Below are 15,733 nucleotides of genomic sequence, written 5' to 3' on the forward strand. Positions count from 1 at the left end.
TTGCAGCAGATGTCATAAAATAAATGTAGTGAAACATTCGAGCAGCAAGTTCCTTAATTGTTTCCATCTTGATTATAAAAACAAATTGAAAGGTAAATCCTCACAGTGAAATAAATGAAAAAAATAATTAACATTCAAAGTACTCCCTATACCACCTGCTCTTTACATACTGTGCTGAAATGAAGGCACCTGATGTATAAAGAGTAATGAAAAGAAATTGAGTTTCCTTCTAGAGCAGAGAAAAAGAGCATTTACACTTGAAATCCAAATCAGAATGGGTTATACCTTTGCTATACATAATAAGTACTTTGGAAGGTCTTGCATCTGATGAGTCAAGTGAAATGGTCAAACCTAAATCCACATTCAATAAATATCTCAGCCAAAACATGACCTAATAGTATTTTTTTTTTTTTTTTGGTACTAGGGTTTGATTTCAGGAGCACTCAACCACTGAGCCACATCCCTAGTCCTATTTTGTATTTTATCTAGAGACAGGGCCTCACTGAGTTGCTTATTGCCTTGCCATTGCTGAGGCTAGCTTTGAACTTGTGATCCTCCTGTCTCAGCCTCCCAAAGCTGCTGGGATTACAGGCATGTGCCACCGTGCCTGGCTGATATGATAGTTTTGTGCTATTTATTTACTTTAAATAAAATAATTTTATTTTATTTAAATAAATGTTGAGCTTCTACTTGAGCCAGTATCTGCATTTGGTTATCTTTTTCAAACTATATACATGTATAATATTTAGGTCTTTACAAAAAAATGTACAAATAAACATATTTACACATCCATATTATTCCAATCTCTACTTGCCTAGCCCACTTATGTTATAGATTAGAAGTGCATTTGTTAATTATGTCCCTTAAATGGTCTTTCACTACAAATAGTTATTATTAGCATCTCTACTTTGCAATAAAATATAAGTCTCACTTGTAGTATGCTTAAAAAAAAAAAAAAGCCAAGATCAGATTACTGGGAAGTAGATGGAACTAACTCCCTTTTATGAAGAGTGGCCAAAGAAAAGAAAATGTGTTCAAAGAAAACTTAAAACTTTATTTCTAAGAGAGAAAGAGCCAAGTAAAATTAGACTGGCAAGATGATAAAGCCTAGTCAAAGTAAGAGAGCAGGCTTCTGAGTTATAGGGGTTTCCTGATTCTACTTATGGCCTGAAAAGCTTGAGACCCAAGACAGGTTGCTTTGGAACCCTTTTCACAGAGGCTGACATTAGAGGAAGTTATTTTCTTCCAATCTTTCAGTTTAGGGAGCTCTGCAAACAGAGTGTGCCTACAGAAGGGCATAATGTTGTAGGAATAAATCTGTCTTTCAAGGGAAACATCTCAAGTTCATGCATATGTGTCTATGTGTGTTGCTAAAGACTTCAAAATTTGGGAGCTCTTGAATCAAAATGAGGGAGTTCAGATTCAGGGGAATCTGGGCTGCATTCAGATGTTATAAGTGGGGGCTCAGCAACATTTTTCTGTAAAGATCCAGGTAGTAAATGTTTTAAGCTTTGCATGTTCTCATAAAACTTAACTTATGGGCCCTGAAATTTAGATTTCATGTAATTACATATGAGTCCTCCTATACCAAAGGCCAGGAAAATGCAATAAATGTAATATTTTATGGTCTTTACTGACTAGAGTCTGTGATTTAACATGAAAAACACAAGAATTGATGATGAAACCATATGACTGTCATTGAGCTGCCAGCAAGACTACAGGTCCACACTCCTTGGGATACAGGAAGTCCTTATATGGTCCCACCCCAGCTTTGGGCTCCTATGTACTTCTGCTTTGAGAACATCCCTACACCACTCTGGCTTTTGTTGACAGCTTGAGTTGTCAAAAGAGAGCAAAAGTGACTATATGTTAGCAAAACAGACTTTAAAAAATAGTCATGAAACAAAAGCAAGTCATTATATAATTGTAAAGGGATCAATTAATCAAAGAGATATAACAATGGTAGATTTTTAATTGTCCTGTATGATATTTACCAGTTCTGTACCAAACATCAGAGCATCTAAATATGTAAAAATAAGCCCTAACAGAACTGAAAGGTAAAACAAACAATATGCCAGCAACAGAGAACATTAAAACCCCAATGTCAATGATGGCTAGAACATTCAGAAAGAAAGTTAATGGGGAGATTGTGGGTTTGAACAAACACTGTGGACCAAGTTGATGTGACTGACATACAGAACATTTCATCCCATAGTAGTGGAGTGCACATTCTCCTCACACCTTTTCTGATCATAATGCTATGAAACTAGAAATCAATAATGGGAAGACTTTTGGAAAATTCACAAAATAAATGGAAATTAAACAAATGCCCCTGAGCAACCAAATAGGTCAAAGAAAAAGATTAAAAAAAGAAATAAAAAAATCTTGAGTCACAAATACAAAACTCATAACATATCAAAACTCACAGGATATAGCAAAGGTGGTATAAAGAGGGAAATGTAAGGTCATAAGGACCTACATTCTGAAAACAAAAAAGAGAGAGATATTAAACAACCTAACTATACCTCAAGAAACTAGAAAAGAAGAACAAACCAATTTCAATGGTAGAAAAAAAGAAATAAAGATTAGAGAGATCATTAATCTCTAATGAAATATAAAGAGAATATAGAAACAATAGAAAAGAACAACAAAAATAAAAATTGTTTTTTTAAAGTAAAAAAACACACAAGGAATTTATTCAACTAAATAGCAGTGAAATAAATTACCTGGTTTAAAAAGTGGGCAAGGAATCTGAAATGACATTCCTCCAAAGGAGACATACATATAGCCCAGAAGTATATAATAAAGTATTCAATATCACCAATCATCAAGTCAAATCCACCAGAGATGTGATATTACAGTTATTATGAATAGCTATTATCAAGATGACATGAGCTAACAAGTATTAGTGTGAAGAGAAGGGAATCTTTATACAGTGTAAGTAGGAAAGTAAACTAGTACAACCATTGTGGAAAACAGCATGGAGTTTCCTTAAAAAAATTAAAACTAGTTACCCTATGATCCAGCAATCCCACTTCTGGGCATGTACAAATAAACATATTTACACATCCATATTACTCCAATCTCTACCTGCCTAGCCCACTTGTGCTATAGACTAGAAGTGCATTTGTTAGTTCTGTCCCTTAAATGGTCTTTCACTACAAATAGTTATTATTAGGATCTCTCTAGTTTGCAATAAAATGTAAGTCTCACTTGTAGTGTACAAATAAACATATTTACACATCCATGTGTAGCTCAACAACTGCACTTCCATGTTCATTGTAGCATCATTCATAATAGCCAAGACATGGAAACAATCCACATGTCTATCAGTGGATGAATAAATGGAGAAGATGTGATATATAATAGAACATTATAGAACATATACACACAGCATGTCATTAAGCTATAACAAAGAAGGAAATCCTGCTATTTGGGACAAGATGGATGCATCTTGAGGGTATATTGCTGAGTCAAATAAGATAAACAGAGAAAGATAAATAGTATAATTTCATGAGTTCAATCTAAAAAATTCAAAGTCATAGAAACAGTAGAATGGTGGTTCTACTTCAATTACTGAGATTTTTTAAAAGTCTTAATTCATAAACAATGGTCCATCTTACAATTGATGCATCATAGAAGTGCATCTACATCTCCAATATGTGTATAGTTTAACAGTGTGTGGTATGTGTATGGGTACAGCAAAGTGTATATAGCATAGCTTACAGTATCTATAGGATAGCAGTTATTTGCAGAAAATGATAGAAAGCAAGTAAGCTATAGTCTCAGGTATAATTGATGGCTCCTACCCTACCCCAATATTATCTTAGTATTTTAACACAGCCTGTTAAATGTGTCAAATAGTTAACAATGAATACAGTGAAGTGGATAAAAGGGTAAAAATGTCGATTTTACCTTCAGTGTACTGTTAAGAAAAATTGTCTAAGATTTGACAATGGAAAAAAGACATCCCTGAGTGTCAATTCAATGGAATGCTGGGTATTGTCCATCTTTCTATCTGGAATCATCTGATTCTACAAGAGTATATTATTCCTTTCTATTCACTAGACTGTCTCACACATCTATAGAGGTAGAAGTTAACTTGCAGAAAACTTGTGATAAAGAAAATGAGATTTGTTCAGAGCAATGAAGATGAATTTTGTCTGGTGGAAAGAAAGGATACATTTTATTGTCCTATGTGATAAAAGTCAGTTCTGAAAATTTTGGTGCTCCTGAATTGTGAGTGTTTGAATGGATACATTCAGAATTCCTAATTGAATATGTACTGGGTATATATCCATATATTCAGAATTCCTAATTAAATATGTACTAGGTATATATCCATAAGTATATCCATAAATAAATAGTTAATTTTACATGCATATATATGGTTACATATATACATATGTCAAATATTATTTTGAACTGATTTTAATATCTTCCTGGTTTCCTCACTAATGAATGATTTAAATAAAATATTTTACATATATTCGTTTTATATTTGTATGGCAGTCATGATTTTATCTCTCTGAAAATTACAATTTAGCATTTCATAATGTCAGAGAGACTAAACTAAATATAATGAACAAATCACCAAATATTAATAGTGATACTAACTACTTTAGAGGAAATTAATTTTAAATTCTAGGATGTGAAATGTAGTATATATAAAACAAAATTACGTTTGGATGCAAATAAAAGTTATTCTTTTCACTAGTTTCGAAAAGAATTCAGGTAATTTGTGGACAGAGTTGCAGAATTTTAGTGTTTCAGTCAGGGAAAAAAATGTTCAGCATTTGAAGTCAGAATTCCACATTAAGGGAATTTTGGCTTTTGTAAATTACTTTGATAAGCCACATGATTGTAAAAATCATATACTTCAGGACATGACCAGACTGATCTAGACATGAGATGAAGTTTAACTGGAAATGAAACTGAGGGTGGGGAGATTAGAGAGGGGAGGAAATCAAATAAGAGAAGATTCAGGATGTAGCTAGATACTAGAGAGTTATTAGAAGAGATGATCTCTGAAAAGTCTCCAGATGGGGATGGACTAATAATTAATGGCAACCTTTGATTTTAACATTCACTTAAGCTCACACACATCTTTGAGTGTGTGGTACTTCAGGAGGGATGTGAGGTGTCCAAGTAGGTGGGACTATCTGAGTGGGCGACAAAATGAGGACTAGAGACTCTTACAAAATGCAAAGGCCCAAAGTGGGAAGTCACCAGAGGCTGGAACCTGGATCTCAGGATTGGAAGAAACAGAATTCTCAGATATCAAAGGGGACTGTTGATTCCTTCTAACAAGTAAGATGGAGGTTCAGGGCAATATCTTTTCTTGATCTTAAAAGATGCTCAGAGCAAGCTGGAGGATTTGGACAAATTCAAGGGGGCTGAATAACTTCCTTGTGAGGTAGCTACAAGTGAACTTTATTCATGCTGTCTAAATTTATATATGCTTATACATATATATGGATATACATATACTTACTATGTGAATCAGTATTATTATAGCAGTGAATAGACTTTGCATTCTTCTGTTAGTTTATAGGTTAGTTACATATTTGTTTGAGGGTGAAACAGAAAGAAGATTAATATTCCAAAAATAAATTTATCCAGGCCCTGTGGCACATGCCTATAATCCCAGATAACTGGAGGCTGACACGAGATTGCAAGTTCAAGGATAGCCTGGGCAATTCAGTGAGACACTGTCTCAAAATTAAGGGGGGAAAAAAAAAGACAGGGGTTGGGCATGCGGCTAAGGTTGTAACTCAGTAGTAGAGTGCTCCTGAGTTCAATCCACAACCCCTAGTGCTACTACAATAAATAAATAAATAAATCTAAAAATCATGTTGCAATAATTTAAACATTGTATCTATACTTAGTTCTTACTTTATACAGTGTAATTTGAGTAAATTGGTTCTATATCAACTTATATTACATACATATAAGATATGTAGAAAATTTAAACATTTTAGCTTAAAATTTAGTAATTTTTATGTTCAGTGTATTTAACCAATACAGTGAATTTCATTAAACACTTTTAAATATTCATAAAGCACAAACAGGGCCCAGCCTTTTTGATTTAACTTACACCTTAAAACAAATCTTTGTTGACAAATTCCAGCTACAAAATATGATTAGGAAAGAAGGCCAGAAAAAAAAAATCATTTGAAAAGGAAACTGCCCTGGAAAACTAAATAATAGTGCTGCTAATGTGAAAAATGCAGTATTGCTAAAATTGATTTCCTTTAGAAAGATGGGTGATAGTAAGATTTTCTGAAGATGGAAAGTTCTGGTAAGTTAATTTATTACTCAAGATGCGAGATGGTGATGGAAATCAAGCCCAGTTCTGAGCAGAGTTTATTATTCAATTTTGTACAATGTTTTGCATGAATCGAACATATGGCTAAACACTATGATTCTCTGTAGCAGTGAACACGGGCTGGATATGAAAGCTCAAATATTATTGATCCTATATATGGCTACGTTGTTGTTGCACAGAGACTGCTTTTCAAAGCTCTGTCAGCGATGCAGGAATCCCATCAATAATGGAAAGCACCTAGCACTGTACAGTGGTGTTTTGTAGACAGGATAAATTCTCTAACAGATTTGATTGGTAAGAGAAGAGGAAGAGGCTCATGTACCATGAATTCATGGAAAAATGAAACAGGAGCCAGAGGAGTTATGAGGAAAGATGTTTCCCATGTGAACTAAAGAAGATGATGATGAAAATCTAGTCTGGTTCCAGGTTTTGTGTGTAAACCTAATTTAAGCTCAAAGGCATTTCCATCTTTAAGTACCTTCATGGGATATATTAGCTAACTAATGATGAGTAAATGAGTTCTTATATAAAATATGGTTAATCTGGTTACCTTTTTGCCTGGTCTAAGGTACCTCTGCACATTATAGAATAACATAAATAAAACTGGAAAAAAACCAAGACTTCAGCTCTTAGTGTATTAATAACCCTTGGCTTCCATGTCATCATTCTTGTTTCATGAAGAATGTGATTCTTCTGAATTGCCATTTTGAGCAAACTTAACAAAATTGGAGAATATTAACTGCCTGGATTATGTCTCTAATAGCTACCCTAAATACATGGATTCTTAGAGGTTAAAGAATTGCCAGCAATCACACAACCAGGGATAAAAGCCATGGCTCTTTGTCCAATGGTCATGCTGGTAAATTGCCAAAACATAAGCCTAATGGCACGATAATAGACTTGTCATTGGCTTGCCCTTAACTTTTTGCTCATATGCCTGTCTAGATCCATCTATTGCCAAGAAAACCTTAGATCATGATATATCTTAAACCTCCGTTAACATTTTGGTCAGCCTTAGGTAAACAGATAAAATACTGTCATTCTGTATTATGCTTACTGATATACAAAAAATAATTGGGAATGAATATGTGCATAACATGTAACAGGTGGAGTAAAAGCTCAATGTATATTCATAAGAAAACATAAATGGAAATTTTGCTGTATAATAATAATGCAATGTCGGTATGGTTGAGATTCCATGTCAAAAATTTCTAAATTCAACTAGAAATAAAAATCTTATGAAAAACATTTGAATGCTAACTGTATATATAGATCTTATACTACAATATGAGACTCCTTTAGAGAAGATCTCCCGTAATTCTTTCCTATTTGGTTATTAACCTAAAAGATGTTATTCTACTGGATTTATATGTATTGCAGATCCTGCTGGGAAGCATAAAACTGGACTCATTTAGGAAGAGGCGATGTGGCTCTATGAGAAAAGCTACCATATGTGAAACTTCGCTTTATGCCAGTTGAAATTTTTGTATTTTAGGTCTCCCAGGGACATGTCCATTATGCTATTGTGTAATTTTATCAGCGTGAACTTCTGCTGAATATTTTTCCTTCTTTTTAAAATCCATATTTTGGTAGAGCTAACTTCAGAACTTAATGTTGCAACATCTGTGCTCCTACACCTGGGAGCCATAGAAGATGTGTCCTGAAGATTATCTACATTTTCTAATCTTATAAAATGCTGCAAAATCAGAGAAAGAAGTTACACATTTTTCCTGGTATGGAATTTTTTTTAAAGAAACCATTTTCTTTCTGCTTAGAAAGATTCTCATATTAAAGGAGAACCAATAGTTTTAGAGCTATAAAAATATTTCTACAAATGTAATAGAATACTCATTTTTTTGTTCATAGATAATTCTTAATACATTTGTGCAACTTTCCATTAGGAGACTACTTTGCAAATATACACAGAACCTGGGGCTATAGCCTCAAAATGTTTTTGAAAAAGACTTTATATGAATCAAAAGAAAGCAAAATAAATTTGATTTCTTTGAATTTATTTACTATGCTTCTTTTGCAAATTCACTAATAGCTCAATGACATCATTGCAAATAGAAATTATGGTTTTATTATCATTTCTTAAACAGAAGAGATTGAAATTTATAAATGAAAAAATTGCCTCAAACTCCAACTTCTATTATTTGCTCTATCTGTATTAAATAAAATAGGTAATAATGTAGGTTTATAGCCATATCAAAACTTCCTTCATAAGGTGGTACTGTCAATCAAAAGTGAAGGACCATTTGTTGCTGAAGGATGATGTAGACTATGTGAAGTTTTTATGGATTCAAAATACTTAAGAACAATGAATGAATAAACTTGGGAAATTTGCATGTAGATTCTTTTGACTTTGCCGTCGTTCTATCAAACTATGTTAAATAATAAATACTATGGAATGCTTCCTCTGTGCCAGGTATTGTTATAACTGTTTTACATGTTACTATTTGAAATGTCACCACAATAATATGTGACAGCTGCTTTTGTCATCACCATCTCACAGATGAGGAACTTGAAAGAAATTAAGTGAAATAACTCACTTAAGGTCACCTCACTTGTCATTGGTAGAAGAACTACTATAGGGCACCCTGAATCTACTCTGTCCTCATTTCCTTTGGGTACTGCTATGGTTTGGATATGCTTTGAATATCCCATGTGGCTTCCTATACAGACATTTAATCTCCATTGTGAGGCATTAAATGGGTGGAAGTTTAATCGGACCCTGGAGTTTAGATGTGAGGACCTTGGAAAGTGATTGACCTGATTTTACAATTGAGATCATGTCTGTGTTTTAATTTGGAAGCAAAATTGATCATACTGTTAGGGTTGAGCCCTCATGATCGAATCCTATAGCTCTATTCAGAATACACACACATACACCTGCATACTCTCTGTCTCTTGCCATGTGATGTTCTGTGCCACCCCAAAGCTCTACTAGCAAGAAGGCCATGACCAGATGGGGGCCCCTGATGTTGTACCTCTAGAAACACCCAACAAGATAAACCTCTTTTCTTTATAACTTAACCAGTCTGGGGTATATTATTAGTAGCAGAAAAGGGAAGAAGGCAAGTACTTTTCTTAAATACAACAAAATAACTCTCAATTCTTACTTTGATGCAAAGTATAAGATGACAGAGGTCATACATTTAAGGTTATTTCAATTTGAAATAATTGAAGTTGCAGAAATATTCAAAGCTGGGCCAAGATAAGTATGATAAAGACAGAAAAGGAAAACATGGTTAACATAAGCCAACTGGTATTGCTCTTTTAGAGTAAAAAGTCACATTTTGATAAAGAAATTCAGGTTTAAGGTCACTACAAACACGTAGCAGATTTTGACCTGCCATTCCATCATATACAGAAGAGGACTGGCATACCTATAAGGAGGAGAGGAAAAGCAGGTATTTAACTTTTCAGTAATTGGAGAAATGTTCCCTGCTAGGGAAATGTAAATGTGAGCTTTTTCCGTTTACAGGTCAAGATAAAAGGAGGAAAATGTACCCATTGTTTGATGTTCTTTAATTCATTTGCATTTCTTCAGGCGCAATATACAAAGCAAATAATTTCTGCAATGAAAAGTTAAGTAAATGGGCACACAATGTGTGTTTTTCATTTTAGGATTAGAATCAAAGGGAACTATATCATGTATCTGAATCTGAGTAAAGGTTGCATTAATTTTCTTTCATCATTGTCAGACATAAATACTTCAAATGTACCATTCACTTGGCCTGCCAGGAACATGGTGGCATGAGGCTTCACTAGGATTTGCAATAGAGAAAACGTCCATACAGATATAGATGTGGAAGAATATTGTGATACAAATACAGTGGAAAATTTTTGAAAAGTGTCACAATTACTAAGTTAGTTTAGCAATTAAACTGTATCAATGCCCCTGCCAAGAATTGTTCATAATTTGGAAGCTGTAGTTGCTATTGACCTGATTTTACAATTGAGATCATGTCTGTGTTTTAATTTGGAAGCAAAATTGATCACACTGTTCTATAAACAAGGTCTATCAAGTTATCACCTTACAACTGCTTTCCAAATACCTATTTAAGAACAGTATGATTTATGAGATAGTGCAGCAGACAAATTATTTTATGAGTTTTTTTAAAGAGATTGCTTTATTCTTAAAAATTGCATCCCTCAAGTTCCTCAATAAATACAAAACTTTTTGATAATAGTTTTTAAATGGATTTTTATAAAAGATTCCTATCTTCACTCTATTATATTGGCTTATTGCCCTAAATATTACTTTAATATTTTCAAAGTGTTCATTCCTCATTAATCCTCAGAAATCATTATAACCTCACTCATTTTTAAAAACAGTATTCAATATTATTGTATCCCAAGATTATCAGGAGAAGCTTGCAAATTGAAAGGTTCATGTGATGATGAGTGTATTTTACATAAATTACTTCTTTAATCACTACCATGCAAAGGAAGACAGAATAAAATCAATACAAAAGGTTAATTTATGTTTTTAAAGCCATAAGATTTTTTAGGAATTTTCCCAGTAGTGCATAATTTTGATTTCTTACAGATCTTCTCAACACTAGAATTTTAAAAACTTAACTTGAACCTCAGTGAATAACAAAAGCATCTTCATTCTGTTTGAAAAGCAGGAAAACCAAAAAAGATGTTACAAGTATCTAAATTTTACTCTAGTTTCAAAGGCAGGTTCAAGGTTAAAGGAATGTTCCTTTTCCCCCTTTACAGACTGCGATTGCATGAGGATAACTTTGATAGTTGAGCTCTGGGTAGGAATACAAGGAAGCTCTCTACTCTTGATGGGTTTATTTAAGAGCGGTCCTACCTTTTCCACCTTCCTTTTCTTCTTGGTCATCTGTCAGTGGAATCACTTCTGGCTGCTCCACAATCGTGGTATCTTCTGGGTTTGATGAAAGCTCTAAATAGAAAGAGGCCAATAGAGACTCAGGGATGTTGCAGTTGGCATCATTGACAAAACACAGGGAGTACAGCATAGAAAGTTAAAAGTTGTTCTTCATTCCTTCAAGTTTCAGGAGGCTCAAAAAGCAGTAAACTGTTGTTTGTCACCCTCCAGGACTCTTGCCTCACACACACATGCACGCCACTCACACACACTTTATATATAGATGTCATGGTTCACAGCTTCATCTCATTCTCTGATAACAATATATTCTGTTTTCAGTACCTTCGGTTTCCATATATGAGCTCTGGGACTCTGTCTCAATTTTCGTTTCATTCTTTGTTGAATCGTTCTCTTCTCCTGTTAAGAATAGTGATTGAAAAATAAAAGAAATGTGATATGCATGACCATAGCTTTATCCCTGGTTTGAAAATGCTTCAATAATGCATGGAGAGATACAGAACAGTTTTGAACTGAAACAGAGGGCAACAATATCATTTTTCAAATGATCAAGTTTATATCAAGTTTTGTGAGATAATTTGGGCCCATGAGTCTCCTCTTTGGTTGTTGTAATTATTATTTAGCTCATACATTTAACTACCTTTTAAGAAATAAATATTTTCGATATTAAGGATTCCAAAAAATCAAAATGTTACTTGCAATTGCATTTTATTTTATTTTTTTTTTATCAACAGAGCATTAAAAACTTGAGTAATGGGAGCACACAGGAATAGATCATGTAACAGCTCAACTTTTCTCTGAAGTCGTCTATTAGATATAGGAAAGATCAGGAGAGAATTCAGTCAACTCTTGATTACTTCAAGGCTGATTATCCAGTATTCACTTTTCTTCCTCTCCCCCGGGCTACTCTCCTTTCCCTCCCCTTGAGCGTTTTAAACATTTAAATTCTCATTAACAGAGGAAATAGAAATGTGTCTATTTTGCCTCATGCTAATGAAATATTTTGTATTGAGGGTATTTAACTATTGAATTTAAAAAAAAAAATCCAGAGCTAAGATGAGTTATAGGATCAAAAAGGACACAGAGAAGCTTGGGTTGTTTGCTCGGGTACATCCCTGGGATAGGCAGCATTATTGTTTCAACTTGTCCCTCCTTCTTCCTGTAAGAGAACTATATTTTCCTAACTGTTACCATGTGACCTGTATAGGCCTCTTTGGGTAAAGTATATGCTGCCACCCCCATAGACATCAGGCCTGTTCATGTGACTTGGTCTACAAAATGCCACTGGAAGACATGTAATGTACACTACATCCAAGCAGAAGCTTAAGCTCCATTGCATGCTTCCTCCAGCTCCTTTGCTCCTAACAAAGCATGCTCTATCAGTCTAGATCCTGGAATAAAGTCATTTAGAGCAAAGACAAACAGGGCCAGGCATAAATGCAACACATCCTTGTTGTCTAATGAAACTTTGGGGCTCACTTGATACTGTAATAATGCTGATATATACAACCCCTCATCCTTTATCTTCCCATTTGATACAACTGTCATTAAACTACCCTCTATATTACTTTCCCTTGATTCATTCTCTCTTAATGTGACGCTGATGGGAAAAAAAGTCTTTTTTTATGACATCCATTCCTCCTGAGCTCAATTGTTATCAAAAGGATCTGATAAAATTATTAAAACTAAAGCATATTTACATATCTGATCATTGAAGATAAAACCTCAAGCTGTCTTTAATAACTTTCTTTCATTACTCCTAGCTAAAGTTCAATGAAATCCCAAGTACTGATGATTCTGCAGAATGTTTCTTTTCCCATATTACGTTCCTCTTCTCCTTTTCCTCACCAGGGGTACAGCATGTGTCTCTTGGATCTTTCATCTTATTCTCTTATAATCGATTTTGTGCATCAATAGTAGAATGGTTTTTTAAAACATAAATTTGATCAAGATCTTTCCCCTGCCGAAAATTCCCCATTCCTTCCATTGCTACTCAAATTATGGTCAGTGGGAAAGTGGAAATGGAATGATGTGGAAGGTTTTTAAAAAATGCAGAATTTCAGGCCTCACTCCAGACCTATAGAATCAAAGCCGACATTTTTATGAGATCTCCGTAGATTTGTGTGCATGCTAAAGCTTGAGAAGCACTGGTCTATGGGATATAAGTGTATCTGCTAGTTAATGATCTCATAAAAAATACCATACTTTGTCTAGATGCTTCACATCTATTATCCTTAATCATCACATTGTCCTGGTAAGGTAAATATTGTGATCCACATTCTGCTTTCAAAATCTGTTACTAGGTATATCTAACCACAAATACCACAAATATCTCTTTTATTTATTTTTGTTTAGACTGGAAAATATCTTTTTGCATTTGAGTTTGTAAAGTAGGGTCTACCTTGCATATAATAAAATACAAAAATTGTTAAGTGTACAGCTTAAATGACTCCTTACATAAATACACATGTATCTTTATGAGTAAGTATCACCCAGAGGAAGAGCATTTCTAGCACCTGTGGCTTCCTTCTATTGATGCCCCCCAACAAGCAACAGTTTTTTTTTATTGTTGTTGTTGTTGTTTTTCATATACACAGAACAAATGCTATTTTGTGTCTTATTTTTGCAAGACCTGCTGTCTGGTCTGTGAAATTAATTTTAGCTGCTTCATGCTTACAGTGGTCATTATTTTTCATTGATATGTATTATTCTACTTGTCTGAATATACTATGCTGTATGTAAGCACTGTTTTTGGTTTGGGACTATTATGAATAACACTGCTAAAAAACATTTGTACAGGTCCTTTGTTGTACTATGTATTCATTTCACTTGAACATAAACCCAGATGTGAAGCTGATGAATAGTAGGAAATAATTTTTGGTTATGTTAGGTATTTTGGTCACAGTGAGGTAAAGCTAATAAACTCAACCACGTAGGGAGTCTCATTAAATGCTAACTATGTCAGGTATTGGGAGTAGATTTTTAAATAAGATAGAGTGCTGTCCTCAAAAAGTAGATAGTTTCACATCACAGGCATTAAATATTGAATGAGCACTTTCTAAGAAGATGTAATACAGGGTTCCAACTTTTTGATAAAACCACTTCTAGAAGATTATAGCATGACAGAGTACTAAGAGGAATGAATTGGACAACAAAATCAAAATTGAAACAATACACTAAGTGAAATAATATGAATCTTAATAAGGATAAATGTAAAATTCTAAAATCAGCCTCAAGAAATGAGAGGCGAGGATACCAACCTAATTTTTTCTGATTAAAAAAAAAACTGAGCCACAGTTTTTGAATTCCAGATTTTCTCTAAATTAATACTAGGTAGACATCAAAATGGCTGGATGAAAGGAAAGATACTAATATGAATCACACACACACAAAAAAAATAAAGGGCATATTTTCAGTTTTTCTCCTGAGAAACATTTTACCATGATGACTATTTCCAGTTATCCAAAAAGGGTATTTAAAAATTGAAACATAAGAGAATTATGTTAAGGAAAACTGCTTTTATAAAAGATGTGTTCAGAAAAACAAAAACTACAGAAAATGTATTTGTTGTTGACACTATGAGCAATAATGAACAAAGAAATGAAAAGGTGAACTGATGAACAGGAAACTGAGTGAGAAAATAAGAAAAAAAATCTATTAACCTAAAAGTGTAGTGACAGTACTAATATCTATAGTTGATGTTATAGAAGAGAAAAACCCTATAGATAAATGAACTGATGTTTTAGGTATCAAACTCTCGAATGAAAGTACACGAAGGAAGCAGAGATGGTGAGCAAAAGGGAATGAGAAATGATAATAAACAGGACAGAAAATATATTATGAGGTTTAAAATAGAAACGATTTGATTTTTTTATTGTTGGTCGTTCAAAACATTACATAGTTCTTAATATATCATATTTCACAGTTTGATTCAAGTGGGTTATGAACTCCCATTTTTACCCCCTATACAGATTGCTGTATCACATCAGTTACACTTCCATTGATTAAAATCACACACACGTGCCTTTCTTCATATTTATATCAGTGCAGACAAAAAACTGGAAGTCTTTTATCTCAGATTTCAACATTGATTACCTTCGAATGGTAGGCAGGATTTTAAGTTACAGAATTTTCATTTTGCTATCATATATTTTATAAGAATTGAACATTTTATAATTTAATAATTAAGATGAGAAAGCTTTAAAGGTAGAGAAAAAAGCCCTCAGTGATATCATAGAAGAAACATTTCTGGCTAAATTTTCTCTTGTATGGGTGTGTACATGCATTTGTGATGAAATTGTGTGTATGTGTGTGTGTATGGTGTGCATGTAGCCAAATCAAATTCCTTTTTTCTCAGTCCCCATTCTTGAATTCTAGAAAACTAACTGGTTAAGTAACTTGTTTTTCTTGACTATCTAATTTTGTGTCTTTCGCAAAATCAACTAGCGTTCTCCCTATACCAAATATTCATCATTTTCTAAACATATTTCTTCTTGCCTTTGTACCCATTTAGCATTCTTTCCCATTTGCAAAAATATTCT

At 33.7% G+C, this 15,733-nt stretch overlaps 1 protein-coding gene across 8 annotated transcripts in view; it reads right to left on the reverse strand.

Annotated features, from left to right (window-relative positions):
- Macrod2 (mono-ADP ribosylhydrolase 2) overlaps positions 1-15,733 on the reverse strand; it is a 1,956,002-nt gene that overhangs the window by 66,429 nt on the left and 1,873,840 nt on the right. For all 8 annotated transcript variants that reach the window (XM_078051387.1, XM_078051384.1, XM_040275965.2 and 5 more), the window contains 2 exons: positions 11,517-11,591; positions 11,157-11,249 (listed from right to left, as the gene is read on the reverse strand). In XM_078051387.1, the coding sequence (XP_077907513.1) occupies positions 11,157-11,249; positions 11,517-11,591 (168 nt within the window). The remainder of the gene's footprint in view (positions 1-11,156; positions 11,250-11,516; positions 11,592-15,733) is intronic.

The sequence above is a fragment of the Ictidomys tridecemlineatus genome, chromosome 5 (assembly GCF_052094955.1).
Source record: "Ictidomys tridecemlineatus isolate mIctTri1 chromosome 5, mIctTri1.hap1, whole genome shotgun sequence".
Taxonomy (NCBI): domain Eukaryota; kingdom Metazoa; phylum Chordata; class Mammalia; order Rodentia; family Sciuridae; genus Ictidomys; species Ictidomys tridecemlineatus.